Raw genomic sequence first — 18541 nt, forward strand, 5'->3', positions numbered from 1 at the left:
ACTAATTGCACTTACAGAATTATAATTCCAAATGGAATATGCTTATATTTTGCCTGGATTTTGGTTATTATAAAATAAGCACAATGGAGTAGAAACTACGTAAGACTGAAGTCTGCCATCATGATGCCCCAATGATAGTGGGCAGATGAAAACTCCCTAGATATTGGTTGCACACAGTTAATGATAATTCTCGCAATGATAAATATTTGCTTTGAGAAAAGTTTTTTCCCAAAGAATTTATGTTAACTAAGACACTGTTATAGTGTGTTCTGCTGCACGAATTGATATTCTTAACTATAGAAATTGGAAAAAAATTTAATGTTTGAAGTCAAATACTGACTGATAATATCCATGAAGATAATACACTGATCATCTGTGGGAAGCCATAATTTACATTTACACATGGATGAGAGGATTAAACTGCCAGTGTCTAAGCAGGAGGGGAAAAGCAAAATGAGCCATCCTGTGGGGTAATTGAAAGTAATTATATACATCAAAAAACTATTCCCTACAGAAGAGTTTTTTGAAAATTAAAAAATAAAAACATTGACAACAGAATGTCCAACAACCTTCCAAGCTCCTCACTGCAAGGACTGTGCCTTAAATTATCTTCCATGGAGCTTGGCTCTGTGTTGGGTATACAGTTGGTGATAGATAAGTGATTTTCACATGAATGAAAGAAATCACTTGAAATTTTATAGTACTTTGAAGTTGACAAAACACTTCAACATCTAATGCTGCGTTTTCCTCTCAAGGTATCCTGGAGAGTTAGGAGAGATGGACAATCGTGCATGGATGAGGAAACAATAGCTTCAGCGAGTTATGTGACTGGGCCACGATCATAGGGCTGGAATCAGTGTTAGAGCCCAGATGGCCACACTCTAAAACCAGGGCTCTTTCCTGACACCTGGACACCTCCTAGAAAAATGTATCAAAGATGGTTGAGACTAGATATACTCAAGAAGTGTGTCTTACTTTATAAGTTTTGTGCGTGTGTGTGTGTGTGCACGCGCACACGTGTATGAGTCTGTTCCCCTCTCTGTCACTTGTTCACTCCTTTATTTTCTGACATCTCTGGCGCTGCATTGGTGTTGTGCCTCAGTTTCTGCTTCTTGGTATCCTTTTCAGACCCTTGGGTCTGTGTGGTTCTGTGCCCTTGGCCAGGTTGTGTGGTCCTGTTCTGCTCCATGAGATTCCAACTGTTTACCACAGCCCTGCCTTTTCCACCCCCTCCTGGATTTTGTTTGAAAAAAGGACTTGGACCCATTTTCCCATTTTTCCACATACCTGCAAGTACTTAGAGAACTCTAGGTATACAGTAAGTGGAAACCACAAAGACTAAACCACCATTAGGGTGACATGGCATGTCCTTATTTTAATTTTCTCGTATAATAAATGGAAAGTGGTATTCGTACTTACTTAAAAGCATTCATTTCATCTAAATGTGAAGCAATGTTATTTAAAAAGGTTTTCAGTACGACAAAGAACACCTTCCCGCAACTCTCAGTGTTTTAACACAACGAGGGTTTATTGCTTGCTCGTGGTTAAACGAATGTTCACAAATGTAATTCTGTGAGACTGGCTGGCATGGCGGTGTGGGGCTCTGCTCATTCAGGGATGAGGCCTTCCATTTGGTGGCTTGACTATTTTCTAGAGTCTTGAAGTTCTTTACTGGATTCTCTGCATCCAGAAGGTGTATAAAGAGAGAGTTCTTGTTTACTTGGAGGATTATGTGGGAGATGTCAGGCCTAGAAGTGCCATATATCACTTCTAACTACATTCCATTGACCAGAACTCAATCATACTGCACCAACTAATTACAGAGAAAACTGCGAAATAAAGTTTATCTTTGTGCCCAGTAGTAAAAAGAAATGAATTTTTGGTGAATCCACAACATTATCTCTGCTATAATGAGAAACTTTCCAATTTTATAAAACTGTGGCTAATATAAGTATCATTTTCTTCCTGAGGACAAATTTTGTAAAAGGAAAAAATACTTGAGAATTAAATGGATTTAAAAAAAGATATGAAACATGCAAAATTCATTCTAATTAACAATGGCAAAAAGGATCGTCATTCAATTGTTTTTCATTGTGTGGAGAGGAAGAAAAACAGAATATGTACCTTCTCTTTTGAATGTATTAGGCTTATTGATTTGGTCTTACTAAAACCAGAATTGGTGAAATGCTTCGCATGTGAAATGGATGTTCACACGTTCCCCTTGCTACTTGTGCTTTACCCTTTTCTTATATTTTCTTACCAAGTCATTCATATTCATCCATTTATTCATTCATTCGACAACATTTACTGAGACCAGACATTCTGATAAAGGTAGGAGAAACAAGTCACTCCCTCTTCTGTCACCCACAACCTTGTTGACTAGACAGAAACCTAAGTACAGTATGAGAAATAAATACAAGGAAGCACAAGAACTTGAAGAAATTACATTTAAAAATATTGTCAAGAATACAGTGAATTATGTACGCCTCTGACAAACAATTACTAAATACTGACTGTACACTGGTGGAATTTAGGGTGGGGCAGTCAAACAAAAATTACGGTTTTTCTTCAAATAAAGGTTACAATAGTGGCTGAGATAAGATATACTTCTATGACCGGAAGAGAGACTATTAACAAGTATAGGAAACTATTCAAAATGATTTATAAATACTGAGTTTCTGGAAATACAACAAACAAAAAGCCAGAGGTCACTGTTGTCTGCAGACTACTACCATTGGGACATCTAGACACAGCCAGAAAACATCTAACTGCCCTACATGCTGGGTGCTCTCAGTTAGCAAAGTCCCTGGGAGAAGAAACCAGAAGAGTTAAGCTTTGTTCAATGTAGTTTTTAATCTTGAAGTTCAGGAATTGGGGAGATTTAGTCATTTATTTTTGAGCTCATGGAAAGAAGGGGTTGATAGCAACAGCATACCCAGTTAGCAGGCAGGTTCCCCACCCAGCTGTGCTGGCCTATTTCATTTAGGATCCTTTCGGACTTACATCACCTCTGCTATGCCAGTCCTAAGCCGCTCGTGAGCCAGTCCTGCCAATCAAGCCAAAATTCAACCACATGGTATGGCTTTTATGATGCAGACAGAAGATGACATGAACTTGTCTCATTCTGGTGAAAACACAAAGTTTGAAGCCAGCTCTCTAGATGAAGAAAATTAGTAAAAACAGCAAGACTCTCAAACTTGATTTAGACACATTTTCCTGTCATTATCTCAACATGCTTCACCAGTAGGTTATTCATGATGAGTCAAGGAATGCTCTCACTCAAGAAGAGACTATGGTCCTCCCGCTACAAAGAGGTCACTTCTGGGTCACTCTACTCAGGAGACCACAAGAAACAGTAGAATATGCACAAGGAGGGGAGGGTAGAATGAAACTTACATAATTAGACCTGGAACCTAAAATAGACAAATTAAAAGCAGAGCTGTCACTTGACCAAAAAAACGAGATATATATATGAAGTCAGAAAACCCCGAACATGTGGAGAATTAGAGAATCATGTGAGTCTCTTTACATCCTTTGCTCTCTGAATTTAGTTCACAAATAGTTATGATGCCTGTATATATAACACATTCTACCGGGTACTGGGGGAAATGCAGAAATTCACAGGACTCTGTATTTTTTCCTGAATGAGTTTAAAATTATATTTTGATTAAGCCATAATAAAGGGGAGAACCAAAATACCAAACCATGTTTCATGCAAACATAAACCCTGTGCAAAATGTACCAACAAACTGGGTTAAAAAAGGAGTAGCAAGGACGGGGGTTAACCACACTTTGCTGATTAAAATTGCACATTGTTATAAAGATCTAAGAATGAACTCTGTGCACTCCTAAGTTTGAATAATAGCCTACCATGTGGTCTGCTAGAGATTTGCTTTCCATTTTATTCATACATATTGGTAAAGGGGAACCAACATGTATTAACACTCCTATAAATGCACAAATACATTTATTTATTCATTCTTTCTTTCAAAAGTCTTTAATATATCCACAGAGTCTTTCAAGGAAAAACTTGCTTGGTGTAACAGGATTCTTTTGTAGTTCACTAGTGACCACTATTGGACATACTTCCCTCAACTTATATGAAGCCATAGAACTGGTTCACATGAAAATAATAACGGGGGCCAGAAAGTCATCCTGAAACAGACTGAAATGCTAAAAACAGGAGAAAACAAAAATGTAGCTGACCATGTCTAGACAAAAAACGTCACAAACACATGAAGTTAAATAATGTTTAAAGAAATGCCTCACTACGTTCTCCAGATTTACATGAAATATCCTTAAGCTTGACTTAAAGACAATGTAGGCATAAGAGTAAGAAATAGATGTAAACAGTTATAGAAAGGTGTTTGTGCATGCACAGGGACAGACACACACACACACTTATTGGAGCAGGCCACAGTCTGCTGTAAGTAAGGAATTTAACATTCATTCCACAAGCTAATGGTGCTTCTCGCCATCCAAGATAGATCCACTTAGATAATAGTGGAGGAGAGTGCCAGAGCGACCAAAGGGAATGGGCTATTGTGTTTGACTAGTTTCCATGTATAAATTAGTGCAGAGAAGAAAAAGAAATTCAACAGAAAAACACATGTACTTTATTATAATTCTGAGTGTTACCCTTGCAACTGCCACAATAGCAGGCGAAACAGCTTAAAACCACTTAAAAGAAACAAAAAGCAAATGCAGATTTGATTAAATGCTTTTCTGACAAGAAGTGATTTGACTTCAATTTGGATGGACACATATGTCAATGGCCGGTCATGGTTTTTGCCACATTCCTTTTGAGCTAAACAATTGGGACAAAGGAGGGAGAAGGGAAAAGGGGAGCAGGGTGGGGAGATGGGGAAGGTTGGGTTATGTGGCTTACTTTGACCTGAATATCAGAATAAAATCTCTTGCTCAGCACTACTGTCCTACTGTGTCCAGAGTAAAAAAAGAAGTCTATGATGTTTGAGCTTTGCATGAAAATGTGGGTGGTGACCAAAAATAGATATAAAAGACACAGGGACTTCATTGTCTCAGGAATAATGCTCCAGTGGGAAAGGGTCTTGGTAAAACTGAGGGTGAACAGCATACAATATTTGTATACACTCAAGAACCAAGTCATGATACAGACGATTCTGCTATCAGTGATATGAAGGCTGTTTTGAAGTAGAAACTGGGCTTTGCCACTAAACAAACAGGTTGTTTTCCAAGTAAGTAAAAAAAGGAATCTTTAAAAATTGCTTAAATTAATTCTAAGAGTAGACAGACTCTTATAATGTATAAAACAATTATAGGAAAAACAAGCCACCCAGTTCAATTTCCTGATCCAGACAAAAGGTTGAGCTGAAAATGTCACACTTCTGGTTCTAAGTCAACTACTGATCAGGCTAGAGGTCACTTTCTCTTGGGCCAATAATTTACTTTTGGCTCAAAAGCTAAATGGGACAGTGAATGAGCAAGTGTGACAAGTGCCCTTAATGTTGCACACATCTTTATTGGCCAAGATGAGGCAAAAAGCCTAAATACCTCCAACAAAGACTACAGACCAACCTGTGTCATTGCTTCCATCACGGCTAAACATTTTACAACCACAGTACAAAGCAAACAAGTTATTTTCTCTCCATTATTTCACCTTTGAGTTCAAATATAAGATTATTTCCTTATCTGTAGAATGGGTTTAAAGATGCCTTATTTGCAAGGTTATCGTGAGGATTCACTGTAATGCTTTGCAAACAACTGGTCTCGTGTTTGGCACATTCAGACACACAATACATGGCAGGTACTACTAATGCTGTTATTACTCTGCACAGGGATGTATCTTGGCACTCACCGGGCAGTTCTTTCTTTCCTAGCCTAACTCTCAGAATCCAAATTCATTTAAATACAGGTATAAAGCAAACCTGGGTCTTATTTCCTTTTATCCTCAGAATACAATTATTGTAATTTAAACAAAATGTTTTATGTTTCAAATCGGAAATAAGCAAACACTCCTTTTTATCCATATAAGCGTCATTATATGTTCAAACACATATATGAATATTCAAGATATCAAAGAGAAATATAATGTAATTTACCAAGTGGGTAGCAAAACAATCTATTCCTGAATGGGCAAGTTTTTCCAAAGTATAATGAGATCATACTTCTTTATGAAGATACCAAAAAAGTACTGTGTGCTGGTAATTTGCTTCATGATGTAATTAAATGCGAAAATAACCCCTGCATTTAAAAAAATACAAAGAGGGAAAGACGAGGCAAACCAATGGCGTGTATATAAGTAACACGTCCCATATGGAAAAAATGAGACACCTTTCATAAATTGCTTGCCCCACTAGTCATAAAGCACACCTAAACGTTCTGCTTTTTATATTCTTCAGAACAGCTAAAAACGTACAGTCCATTCATGCCTAAAGTTCAGTTTGCATTTAAATTTCTATGAGAACTTGAAAATATACTTCTATATATACAGCTTTTGCAATGCAGCTTTATGACTTCTTGGCTACAATGATGCAAATCAGAAGTGGAATTGTTAACATATTTAATCACTCTCTGATGATGAGCCTTCCTGGAGTTTTAAAATTTGTGCTTAAATAGCTTGCTCCCCTTCTTCAAAATGATAGTGCAGATCAAATTTGTCAGAGTCTAATCAGAACAAACATCCCTTCATCTTCGACAAATCAATGCAACCTATACATGCATTGCATTTTTCCCTTTTTCCCTTCTTGCCTGGTTACCTTCTGAGGAAGGCCTGGCTCTCCATAAATGCGACAGGGAGAGCTACAAGCACGTTTGTTTGGACTCAGTGTGTGCACATTCTGGAATCAAACTTGCAGATGAGGTTTACGAAGCTGCCTGCCCAGAACACTCTGGTTTTAAAAAAATGTGCATTGCTATTAATATTTTGAGTGTAGATTTTTTTTGGACAGTAAAGGTTCATTTTCTGCCCATAAAACCAAGTATGAGTCACAACGGAACATTTACTTCGAGTCAAAAATGCAGTGTGTGCTGACGTTCCAGAGCAGAGCATCTTATCACTGTGACTGTGGAAAGAAGCTGCACAAAAAGTCAGCATTTTCTTCTTCTTCAAAAGCAGATCTGAGATCAAAGACCATAATCCTCAATTCATAAATACTAGCATTAACTTGTATCCGCAGATGACTTGCCGTAATTATGAGCTATAATCTGGGTTGGCCACAGAGAGGCTTTCATTCCCTCTTTTACCTGTTTCCCTAGCACATGTGCACAGAGGAAGGAGGACTCATAAAAGGTAGTGGGGGAAAGCCCCTCACAGCCCATCCTTCAAAAGTATTCCAGGAACACTTCAGTGAGTGAGTTTGATTTCAGGACATCTGTTACCTAAATTCCAAGCATGCACACCACCGTTTATACAGCCCTCAGCTCACAAACTCCATGCAGTATGTCCCAAAGTTCATGTCTCCGTATGTCTCAGTATTCCTAGTTACCTCTAACTAATCCCACAAAGTCTTGCAGACTTTATTTTGCTTAGGAAGTTAGGGTTAAAATTCTGCAAGAAGCTTTTTTTTTTTTTTTTTTTTAATCATGTAAATTATTTTACCTGGCGTTTGAAGAGAAAGATACACACAGGCACCCACACTCACATACACACACGTACACACCACCACAACAGCACCCAGACTAAATGGCCATAGCGATGTATTGAAATGAAAAGGCATTTACCAGGAGCAGGAAAGCCAGAAAGAGGAGCGGTGTGCCAGGAGTTGCCCGACGGCAGCATTCCATGCTTGGATCCTTGCCGGAATCCGAATCGGACACTGAATAAGCTGCTAAGTGCTCCTCTGCCTGCTGTCACATCCAGTACTGGTGCTAACACTCCGGTCCTGCCTATCAGCTTCCATCAGCCCCGCTCACATTTCCTGACTGAGGGGTGGGTGGGTGGGTGGATGGGTGGGGGGTAAGCTGAATGGAATCTCTCTCGGAGCCGGCAGCCAGCCAATCAGGCTCCTGCTAATCAGACATGCTGAATAACAAAGCCAGGGGGACAGAGAAAGTGTAACAGTGCGAGCGAGAAAGGGAGGAAAGGACGAAAAAGAAACGAGAGCGGAGGAGCGCGCAGCAGAACCAGAAGAGAAATGCAAACGATGCAGAATTGCAAAAGATGAAGCAGAGCCCTGTGCGGTTAACTAACCTGGTTAGTTCTTTGTGAGATACATTTCTATTTGCCGTTTGCTTGTGCTGGTGCCTGTTGCTTTGTAAAGTACAGTAGCTCCCTGTGACTCTGTATTGTTCCATTCAGGAGAGAAACTTAATCCCTGTCAATATATAACATATGCCATAAAGGGAAAGAATCACAGACAAAAACTGACTTAATGTGCCCTTTAAACGTGTTCTGTACAACTGCTTTATGCCTCTTCCATAAAGTTCCTCTTTATTTTCCCCCTTCACTTAGAAAAGGGAGACTGTATAAAATTCTGAAAGTTCCTCACTAAGCCTAAATAGAGGCATAAGTTACTTTGTGTAGTAATGACTTGATTTGAAGGAGAAGAAAAAAAGCAGGTTGCTTCTTTGTAAAGTGACAATTTAAAATAGCCCAGGTTTACTAAAGCTCAAGGCACAATTAGAAACTTAGATCCCCTGTTTAAAAAGAAGCCCTTAGCAAAGACTCTTGAGATGTATGGGGCTGAAATTCGGGGTTGAGGAACAGCCTGGTCTTGACACAGTGCCAACTCTCAACTATCGGCTTTAGCAGAAGGAGGGAAAGAAAGGGTGAATTAAATCCTCAGTTAATCCCTAAACCTTTTAACCAACAGTTTCAGCCTCCTCCTTATCCACGTCCTTTATCAGAGCTGCTATAATATAGCAGAAAAGGCTGGAGGGAGTTTTACCTCCTTTTCCTTCTACTGTTGCAAGAGGTTGGACGAGGAGATGACCGTCCCCATCCACTCCAGCCCTGGAAGAAGTACTGATGACCAGCGAAATGATGACGGGGCCAGGCCAGCAACAGCAAAGAGAAGGTCAGGAAGCTTCTGAGTCTGGTTAAACCACCAGCAAGCAAGATTGAATTCTAATAGAGGGGGATTTTATTATAGTTTTAGAAAAGCATCAAGTGTCAAACAAGGATGCCTTTCACCTTATCTGTTAAGGAAATCATTGAATTTTTGAAAGAATGAAATAGCAAACTTGGCCTTACATTTCCATAGGGGTGTCACCAGGAAATTCTTCCTTTGTAGATCTCCTGATAGCCCAGAAATATACAGGGTGAAGGTAGAAGACATTTAGAATTAAGGTTCTTTCCTTCCATTGGTAAAAAAAAAAAATACTGACAAGAGGCATGAAACGCTCAAATATGGAAAACCTGATCAAGCCATAACAGGCATGTGAATACAGGCAGGTCTGCTTCTATACATACCTGCAGTGCTGCTTTTCAAAAAGGTGGAGAAAAGCAGGTTGTTCAACTTCAGGTTACGTACTTCATATGGAATATCAATGAAAGACAGAAGAGCTTTAAAAATCCCATTTTCAACCTATTAGGAAAGTCAGGGCATATAAGGATCCACCTTTTCCCCCACCTAGAAAGATGGATAGTACAAATCCACAACAAAGAGGTCCTTTTCTTGAAGTATGCTTTTCCCATTCAGAAAGATTCGTTTTACAAATCTCTCAAAAACTAGCTAATGCTCACAAGCTAAAGAGTATTCATGAGGAGATGTAAAAATGCTTGACTGGCATTATCTGAAATCCTCATCATATTAAAAATGGCTTGATTCAAATAAACTTTCACTCATAAGCTGTGTTATATATCTCTCTTTTACACAATGGAACTTTCTGCTACGGGTTTTCTTCTTCTATCAGTGTCATTGGCTAAAGAGTTTCAACTCGTTCTAAAAAATGGAATATTTTATCTAATACCACTTCCTCCCTCTTCACACATAAACATCATTCATCAGGAGGATCCAAAGGGAAGAACAGGTGGTGGGAAAAGGAAGGGTAGCAAGAATGACTATGATACAGTACCATTTGTAGCAGAATAGATAGCAAATTGCCATGGTCAGAGAATAATCGGTAGCCACTTCTGTGCTAGTCTAGATTCCTTCCTGCTTTGGAAATAAACACTGGCTAGATATTTTGAGTCAGAGGTTTCTGCCTTGGAGGTTTGATGAACATGTCAATATCCAGCAAGACAGTCACCTTAATGAAGTCACTGAATAGTATATTTTTAATTCAAGCCCTCAGCCATATGTTGAATGCTCAGAGGATGCCCGCCACAATGTGTCAAGCTTCTGGTCCCTTTGTGAGTAGCGTTTCCCTTCCAGAGAAATGAGGAAAAGCAACTGTACAGTCAAGCATTACACACTGCAGTGCAAACTCCCTGCTGACTGTAATTTCAGAAAAAGAAGAACAAAATCAAGTTGTGTTATGGTGACTGGGGTAAGTTTGGGGGATGAGCTAATTCTGACAAATTTCCAAAGTTTATGCACTCTCCTTAAAGTTTACAAAATGATTTTATACCCACAATCTCATTTGACTTTTCTGACTACTTGCGAAGTTGGTTAAGTACTCACCCAATTTTCTTTCTTTTTTTTTTTTTTTTTAATTTATTGATTTATATTTATTTTTGGCTGTGTTGGGTCTTCGTTTCTGTGCGAGGGCTCCCTCCAGCTGCGGCAAGCGGGGGCCACTCCCCATCGCGGCGCGCGGGCCTCTCACCATCGCGGCCTCTCTGGCCGCGGAGCACAGGCTCCAGACGCGCAGGCTCAGTAGTTGTGGCTCACGGGCCCAGTCGCTCCGCGGCACGCGGGATCCTCCCAGACCAGGGCCCGAACCCGCGTCCCCCGCATTGGCAGGCAGACTCCCAACCACTGCGCCACCAGGGAAGCCCCCCAATTTTCTATATTTGGAAACTGAGGCTCAGAAAAGTTAAGTGACTTACCTTGGATGGCCTTTGAAGAGGGTCTTCTGACTCTAAATCACTTTCATCTCATACACATATATGTAAATATATATGTATATATGTATGTACGTGTAGGTATGTATGTGTATACGTGTGTGTGTGTATGCAGATGTTGACAGTGGTGTCCTACTGGTTGGAGGGGGACGTTTACAGTAAAGGCAAAAGAACAGAAGGCAGGCTACCCAGGTTTTAGGGTGGGCATATGTTACCCGACAATGGAAAGTGTCTTATTTTAGTCTACAACTCCTTTGTCTCCCATCTTTGTCGTTTCTAAAACCGTTTTTCAGTGCCAAGGAAAAATAACATAAAAGCCTAGGTAATTGAGACCCATACTAGCAGCAGCCTGGGAAGGGCCTCTTAGGGCATCTGAGCAGGGCGTTGGCCACGTTCCTTTTTCCCTCTCCAGGTATCTAAACGAAAGCCGTCTGCCAGTGTCTGAGTACCAGCAGCTGCCGCCGCAGCAGCAGTGGTGGCTGCCCCAGCTGCTGTAATACTGGTTACGGCCCCCCTGCACAATATATTAGGTGAAATGAAAGCAGAAGCAAGAGAGAGAGTATCAGAGCTGTCTGAAGCATCATTCCAAATGGTATGGATTTAACAATACTTAATTTAAAAAACACCAGCTCGGACAGGAGCAAGCTGTTAACATTCAGTGTGCTTTATGGCAGGAAAGAGTGAGCTCAACTCTCGGAATTTCTCTCCCCGGGGAGACTGCCTTACAGGGTTCACTCCGGAGCCACCTGTCTCTTCCTGAGGCTGGGCCTTCTCGCTTGGCCCTCTAGTTGCAGTGACTGTTGTCAAGACAGGGCAGAGGGTCTTCTGGAAAGAACTCAGGGGTGGGAAGTGATGGCGAGCTGGTTAGGGCCTCATCTCCCCTCTTGAAGGAGGTGGCTATGGCAGCGCCCAAGTCTTAACTATCCTCACGGGCATGTGTGGAAGTGGTTTGATTTCCCCTGGCTAATTCTGAAAATTAAAGAGAGAAGAAACAGAGTGAGGCTGAATGAGATCAAGCTACTGGAAGCCGACTGCTAGTCTCAGGGGCAGAGCTGGAATTTGAGCAGGAGTCTGTACGATTCACCTAATAGTCCTTCAACACCCAAGCAACTGGAGCATTCGTTACCATTTTCAAATCATCTTTCACAGGTGACCTAACGTGATATAAACAGAAACTCTATCAGGTAGAAAAGGATTACTATCCTCAATTTATAGATGAGGAAACTGGTGCCCTTCTTGATAAGTGGGTTCATCCTAGTTACTTATTAGCAGGTGGGAAATTGGAGCTCTATCTAAGGTAGTTTGACTGTCCTCTGGACAACTCTCTGAGAAGTTGACGAAAACAGCTACATTTATTGAGAGTCTCCCACATGCCAGGCACTGTTCTAGGTACTTTCTATTTATTATTTCATGTAATCCTCACAACAACCCTATGAATAGGTATACATTATCCTCATATGGATGTTATTTCTGGTAGATTAGCTGTCAACATTCATCACCCAGTGCCTTCTTGAAACACAGAGGCCTGAAACCTAGAAACTACATTCCCCAGACTCCTTTGCAGCTAGCATACTGGGTGCAATTTTTTTTTAAAAGGCAAAGCATCTATACGATTTGAGGAGAAACCAGAGTATATGGATGCAACTTAGATTTGGCCACTCGGAAGCACTCCCATTAAGATTTGGAAGGCGGAAGTGAGGCAGAGACCGCACTTTGCTCTCTGTACTTGTAAAAATGGCTACAGAGCAATGTGGCTTGCCTGCAACCATGCTAATAGTCATTACTTTTGTGGGTGTCAAGAGGCAGGCCTGGGACATGCAGTTTTTTAGCTGCATCAGAGAAGTGGGTGTGTGGCTATGCAGCTCTTGCATTTCCACTAAGCAGGTGACTTCCTGGCTATGGAAGCGGCAGCAGCTCCTTTGGTAATGTTCAACTGCACAGTAGCACGAGAATCTTCAGAAAGCTCAAACTAGTCTTTTTCACTGACAATTCCAATTTTCTGTGAGTTAACTAATACCTTATAACACTTTCTGCTTAAATTAGCAAGAGTAAATTCTGTTCTCTTTACGGAAACCTTGACCGATTCTTTAACAGAGGAGAAAACTGAGGCGTGGGGAATTAAATTACTTGTCAAGATCATATACCCAGAGAGGGGAAGGCCCAAGATCTGAACCCAGGTCATCTGTGTTCATAACCACTAGACAGCACTGCCTCTTTGTAGAGCAAAGGGCCACAGGAGTTCAGAGAAGGGAGAGGTCATTGCTGGTCTGAGGACTCAGTGAGGAGTAAGAATCCAGATGGAAAAAATGGAAATTGAAAAAGACCTTGAGATCTATGGAGACTTTTAGGGTTGCAAAGAAAAAGGGAAAGCCTGTGCAAGTGAAGAGAACAGAGTAAACAGAGAGAAAGCAGGGACATATGAGACCCATGCTTGACTCACGCCGACCCACTATTTTAGGCTGCTTATAGGGTAAAGATACGTTTTTTAAATTCTTTGTCCCATAGTCTCAGATCCCATACTCAGGGATCTCCCCCTACAAAGTGTCTAGCACTGCATGTTACATATGGAAGGCGTGCAACAAAATTTAAAATTTGATTTGACTCATCTCTCGCTTCCTGAAGCACTAGGAGCCTCTGCTTACATCTCTTCCTATTGTCTACAAGGCTGAATTCAGGGCTGCTCACACTGTAGGGACTTGGTTAGAATCTGTGAGCCTGGCCAGCAGCAGAGAAGAACTCTGGTGGCTGCTTGGTGGAGGGGAAAGAACCCAGATTTTGAAGCCAGACGGTCCCAGCTGTCCTAGTTACCACCAGCAGGGCTCTAAGGAAATAAATTGCTGAAAGTCCCTGAACCCACTCTTTTGCTTGTTTGGTTTTTGTTTTAAGCTGTTAAATGAGGAGACTACTGTTCAGGACTGCAGGGCTGTTGTGGGCGGTGGAGCGAGGGGTTTGCAGAGTCTGGCTCAGAGTTTGGTACTAAATAAGAGATCGATAAATCTTTACCAAGTTAGGCGGTGGCTATGTGAGTGTCCATTGTACATGTGTTTCAACTATTCTATGTGCTTGAAAATTCTAATAAAATTCTGGGATAAAATCATTATCATAATTTAGATTCTAATTCTAGGATACCCTCTTCCCTGGAAAAAAACAAATAAACAAACAAGCAAGCAAACTGATTAATAGAGCACTGAACTGCACTGGGAGGATAGAATTATTCATCACCTTCAAACTGGTGGTTCTCGTTCTTCCTTTTTCTACATTGCTGGGGTTACATCATGGATCTTAGAGACTTGTTATTGAAGTAGAGTCAACAAAACACTTATTAAGCACCTACTGTGTGCAAGGCATGATAAATAGAGAATTCTGGCAACAAACTGTCTTTCATAGCCTTTTTGACACAGAGAGACACCAGTTTAATCTTCAAGGTTTGAATTATGGTTGTAACAGTCACATATTAAACCCAAGTGTAATATATAAATCCAAGGCCCTTGATTCTTAGTTCAGCACTATTTCCATGACATCATCCTCTACAGATAAAATAATTATCCCAGAGCCAGACAATAGGTGAAGGGGTGTGAACAGATTTACAGACAATATAGAGAGAGCAGGATTAAAATGCAAAAGCCAAATTCCTCAGCCTGGCATTCAAGGACCTCCCTGATCCGCTTCCCGTCCCAGGATAATAGAAAGTCCTGCTCCAGCCCAATTGAAATACCTGATTGACTCCAATACTCCAAATCCCCCCACTTCTGTGTATTTGTTCATCTTGTCCCTTCTGCCTGGAAGATCCTTCCTCCCACCTCTGCTTCTCTAAAAATCCTTTTCATTCTTTAAGGTGTAGACAATGCCAGCTCCTCCACAAAGCCTTGTACATAATGGGCATTAGATAAATATTTGTTAAATTCATGCAGGCATTAATTAACATATGCTATGTCTACAGATACGGTAGCAGGAAAAAAGAAAAACAAGAGGAAGAAAAGCGAGCAGAATTACAAAAGAAAAGAAAATATAGTCTCTAAAATCTAAGGGAAAATGTAGATGACATTTGAAATAAAATTTGAATTTCAGAACAGCAGTTAAACTATGGAAAATCATAGAACTCTTCCTCTAAAATAAAATAGATCATTGTGCTATTTGCTGACACCAGCTAGATGCATGGTTTCTCTGTTAAGTTACAAAGATTATCTCCTATCACAATGATAAATACTGTCAGAGAAATATCCAAAACTGTCACATAGTGAAATACAAAAAAAGAGCCTCTAACTGAAAATAATTTATAATACACTTTATTTTTTAAGTTTCTGAAAAGGACATGAGGTTTGTGGGTAAAACTGGATGTTTTATCTTTCCTACTTGAAAATGTGGTAGGCCTTTCTTTGGAAGACTTTCATGAGGAATATGGAACTTGGTAAGCATGGCCAAAGGAGAAAAAAAAAAGGATAACATAAAGAACTGAATACAAGCCAACAACAATGAAAACATGACTGAAATGCAGGTGTCCTGAGGGGAAAATAAGAGGTGTGATTGGCAGAAGCAGGTAAAAGAATTCAGAGATTTATCTTTTTCACATGTGCATTTCCTAGAAGTTACAATCCAATCTTGGTTTCCCAGCACAGAAACTAGTAGTTATGGAAAGTACAGGGTTCCAAGGCTAAAGGGGAAAACCCCCCTCCTTAGACATGATTGTAGAGTGGAAGCCAATCACAGAAGCCTTTGGGAGCAGCTGGAAGGGACACAAGTCCTAGCCTGGAGGTATGTTTGCATTTAAGGCCAGAGAGTGAAGGAGGGAAATTCGCTACATGTCACTTGACAATACTATGAGGAGTAATGCCAGTGGGGGCACATCTAGGATGTACAAAATAAAGAAGCAGCAAGGTCCAAGGCACACGACTATGCAGGTTTTGTTATGGTCTGCTCTAGAGAGGTACATTCTAATCAAAATGGTCACACAGTCCTAGTTATGGGTTTTGGTGTTTGGTTACATGTCTTTCCTTTGCCACCCCCCGCCCAGCTCTCCTTCTGTGCCCTCCTCACTTTCTATCAGTTGGACTGGGATAGAAACACTCTTGTCGGGGACTTCCCTGGTGGTGCAGCGGTTAAGAATCTGCCTGCCAATGCAGGGGACACGGGTTCGAGCCCTGGTCCGGGAAGATCCCACATGCCGCGGAGCAACTAAGCCCGTGTGCCACAACTACTGAGCCTGCGCTCTAGAGCCCGTGAGCCACAACTACTGAAGCCTGCGCGCCTAGAGCCTGTGCTGCACAACAAGAGAAGCCACCGCAATGGGAAGCCCACGCACCACAACGAAGAGTAGCCCCTGCTCACCGCAACTAGAGAAAGCCCGCGCGCAGCAACGAAGACCCAACACAGGCAAAAATAAATAAATAAATAAATAAAATATAAATTAAAAAAAAAAAGAAACACTCTTGTCAGTAGCATTGTAAATAGAATGGCTTTGTAAGCAGAATGTTTACTGTAATCATATGCATTTACTTCCGCTCTCATCATCTTGGTTTTTAAACTCTAGCCTGCATTTTAAAGGAAAGAATATTTTAAATAACCTATTTGTGGCAGAAATATTAAATAATATCTGTCATTCTTTTTCTGCTTTGGTAATGAATACATAGTGCCACTCAGAAAAGAGACATTTCCGAGCCTCTCTTGCAGCCATGTGTGACTATGTGACAACATTCTCATTAAGGAGATGTAAATAGAGGTCTTGGGTACAATTCCAAGTAATGTCCTTAAAGAAAAGAGCATTTCCTGCTTCACTCTTCCCTCCTTTTTGTGGTTGGAATGATGATGTGAAGGCTGGAGCAGCCATCTTGGACTGAGATAACCTTCAGTGGATGTGATGCCCCAGAGAAAGGGTCCTGACAGCCTGACACTCCGGAATATCACTCCTGGATTGCCTACCTCCAGACTTCTATGAGACAATGTGTTTAATACAACATGTACGTTTTAACATAACTTATGGAGGGCAGGACTTTGCAAAACTATCAAACAAATAGAGGCCAAGCTATACAGTATAGTCCTCTGTCAGCTTAGACCATCAGAAAGCCACAAGCCTGGCCCATTTCATACTGGTCTCTTTCAGAACTGCCTTAACAGTTTCTGAATAAATATTATGCCCCTGGATTTGACTAATGACTAACATAGAAGTGTGTATATGTGAAATACTCTTGAGATCTTGTAAAGTTATCTAAGACAGTTTTGCCTATATAGCTCAATTATATAAAAATTCCCATGGCAAATTCTCAGCACATCATGGTCAAGTACAAAAAGCATGTCTTTGACAGGCTGGTATGTTTTATTTTTCAGTTAATGAGAGTAATGTAACTCCCTGAGTTTCCATCTTTGCTTTAGCTACTAGGAAGCTCAGGATAAAAATTTGGGCTTAGGGGCTAAATCTTTCCTCAGCCTACGGTTTTATCTTTTTTTCTTGATTTTCACATTTTTAAAAATCTCACGTAAGTGGCTTGGGTTTTGTTTTGTTTTGTTTTGCACTGCAATTTTATTCTAAACAACTTTTCAATGTGTTTGGGAGCTGGCTATGCAGCACTCTGAAGGAGATGGTGGAATAAGAGAGTGATTTTGTGATGATGATTAAAACACTGTTTCTCCTTACCCTTATGGGGGCTAAACTCATTTTTGTCACCATCATGATTTATTAAGCTTTCCAAGCCTATTCTACCCTTGCTAAGGTTTACATTTTTCTACCTTTAGTTATTTGGAGGAAATTTACAGTTATTTAAGAAAACTTATTTGAACTGTATTATTCTTTCTTATATGTTACTTCCATTGGTATAATGCCATTCAAATGGAAAAATTAGTTTCCCCCAAATCAAATTTAATATCTTAGTAGAATTCATAGAACAGTACTACAATTTCATCTGTAGAGATTCTATTAATCAAATTTTAGACTTAGCTGAAATGATTTTCTACTATTACAGATGATGCATATGGGGGAGAGGATGGCCATGTCCCAAGTCACCTGATTTACTGGACAATGTACTATTTCCATCTGGTTCTAGGTGACTCAGTTGCTCACAGCCTCAAGTTAGTGAAGCTTGGGGTCATGAGGGCACTCTTGCCATACACTGCACAAATACATTACTGGTCTCAAGAAGGCTGAAAGAAAGTTAATGAATCAATTCCAAATCATCACTACAATTAAAAGAAAGAACAACAACAACAAACTACTCAAACTAGACTGTAAGCCTTGAAAGCAATGTCTGTGTTGTGTTTGTTCATTCCCAACCTTTGGCACAGCTATCTGGCACACAGTAGGAGTCCAATAAACATTTGCTGAATATATGAATTAAAAAAGCACAAGTTTGATTCCTCAAAAAATTAAACATAGAATTACCGTATGATCCAGCAATTCTACTTCTGGATATATACCCAAAACAAAAGAAAACAGAGACTCAAACAGATACATGTATACCCATGTTCACAGCAGTGTTGTTCACAACAGGTAAAATGTAGAAGCAACCCAAGTGTCTGTTGATAGATGAATGGATAACTGAAATGTGCTTTTCACCACATTTACATATATACATAGAATTTACGTACAATGGGATATTATTCCACCTTACAAATGAAGTTTGACAC

The 18541-nt window shown here is 40.3% G+C and overlaps 1 protein-coding gene and 1 long non-coding RNA gene across 6 annotated transcripts in view; one reads left to right on the top strand and one right to left on the bottom strand.

Annotated features, from left to right (window-relative positions):
• ADAMTSL1 (ADAMTS like 1) overlaps positions 1-7896 on the bottom strand; it is a 470823-nt gene extending 462927 nt beyond the window's left edge. For 2 of the 3 annotated variants that reach the window (XM_082401580.1, XM_082401578.1), the window contains exon 1: positions 7702-7896. In XM_082401580.1, the coding sequence (XP_082257706.1) occupies positions 7702-7764 (63 nt within the window). In that variant the 5' untranslated portion in view covers positions 7765-7896. The remainder of the gene's footprint in view (positions 1-7701) is intronic. The other variant, XM_082401579.1, reaches the window with a different exon arrangement.
• Positions 7897-7925: 29 nt separating this feature from the next.
• LOC309633179 overlaps positions 7926-18541 on the top strand; it is a 32918-nt gene continuing 22302 nt past the window's right edge. Inside the window, exons 1-4 of one of the 3 annotated variants that reach the window (XR_014247360.1) lie at positions 7927-8177; positions 8893-8996; positions 10209-10410; positions 11340-14024. This is a non-coding gene — a long non-coding RNA (uncharacterized lncRNA). Of the gene's footprint in view, positions 8178-8892; positions 8997-10208; positions 10411-11339; positions 14025-18541 lie in introns of those variants that run through there. The other 2 variants (XR_014247358.1, XR_014247359.1) reach the window with 2 other exon arrangements.

This window comes from Balaenoptera borealis, assembly GCF_965194805.1.
Source record: "Balaenoptera borealis genome assembly, chromosome: 8".
NCBI classification, from domain to species: Eukaryota; Metazoa; Chordata; class Mammalia; order Artiodactyla; family Balaenopteridae; genus Balaenoptera; species Balaenoptera borealis.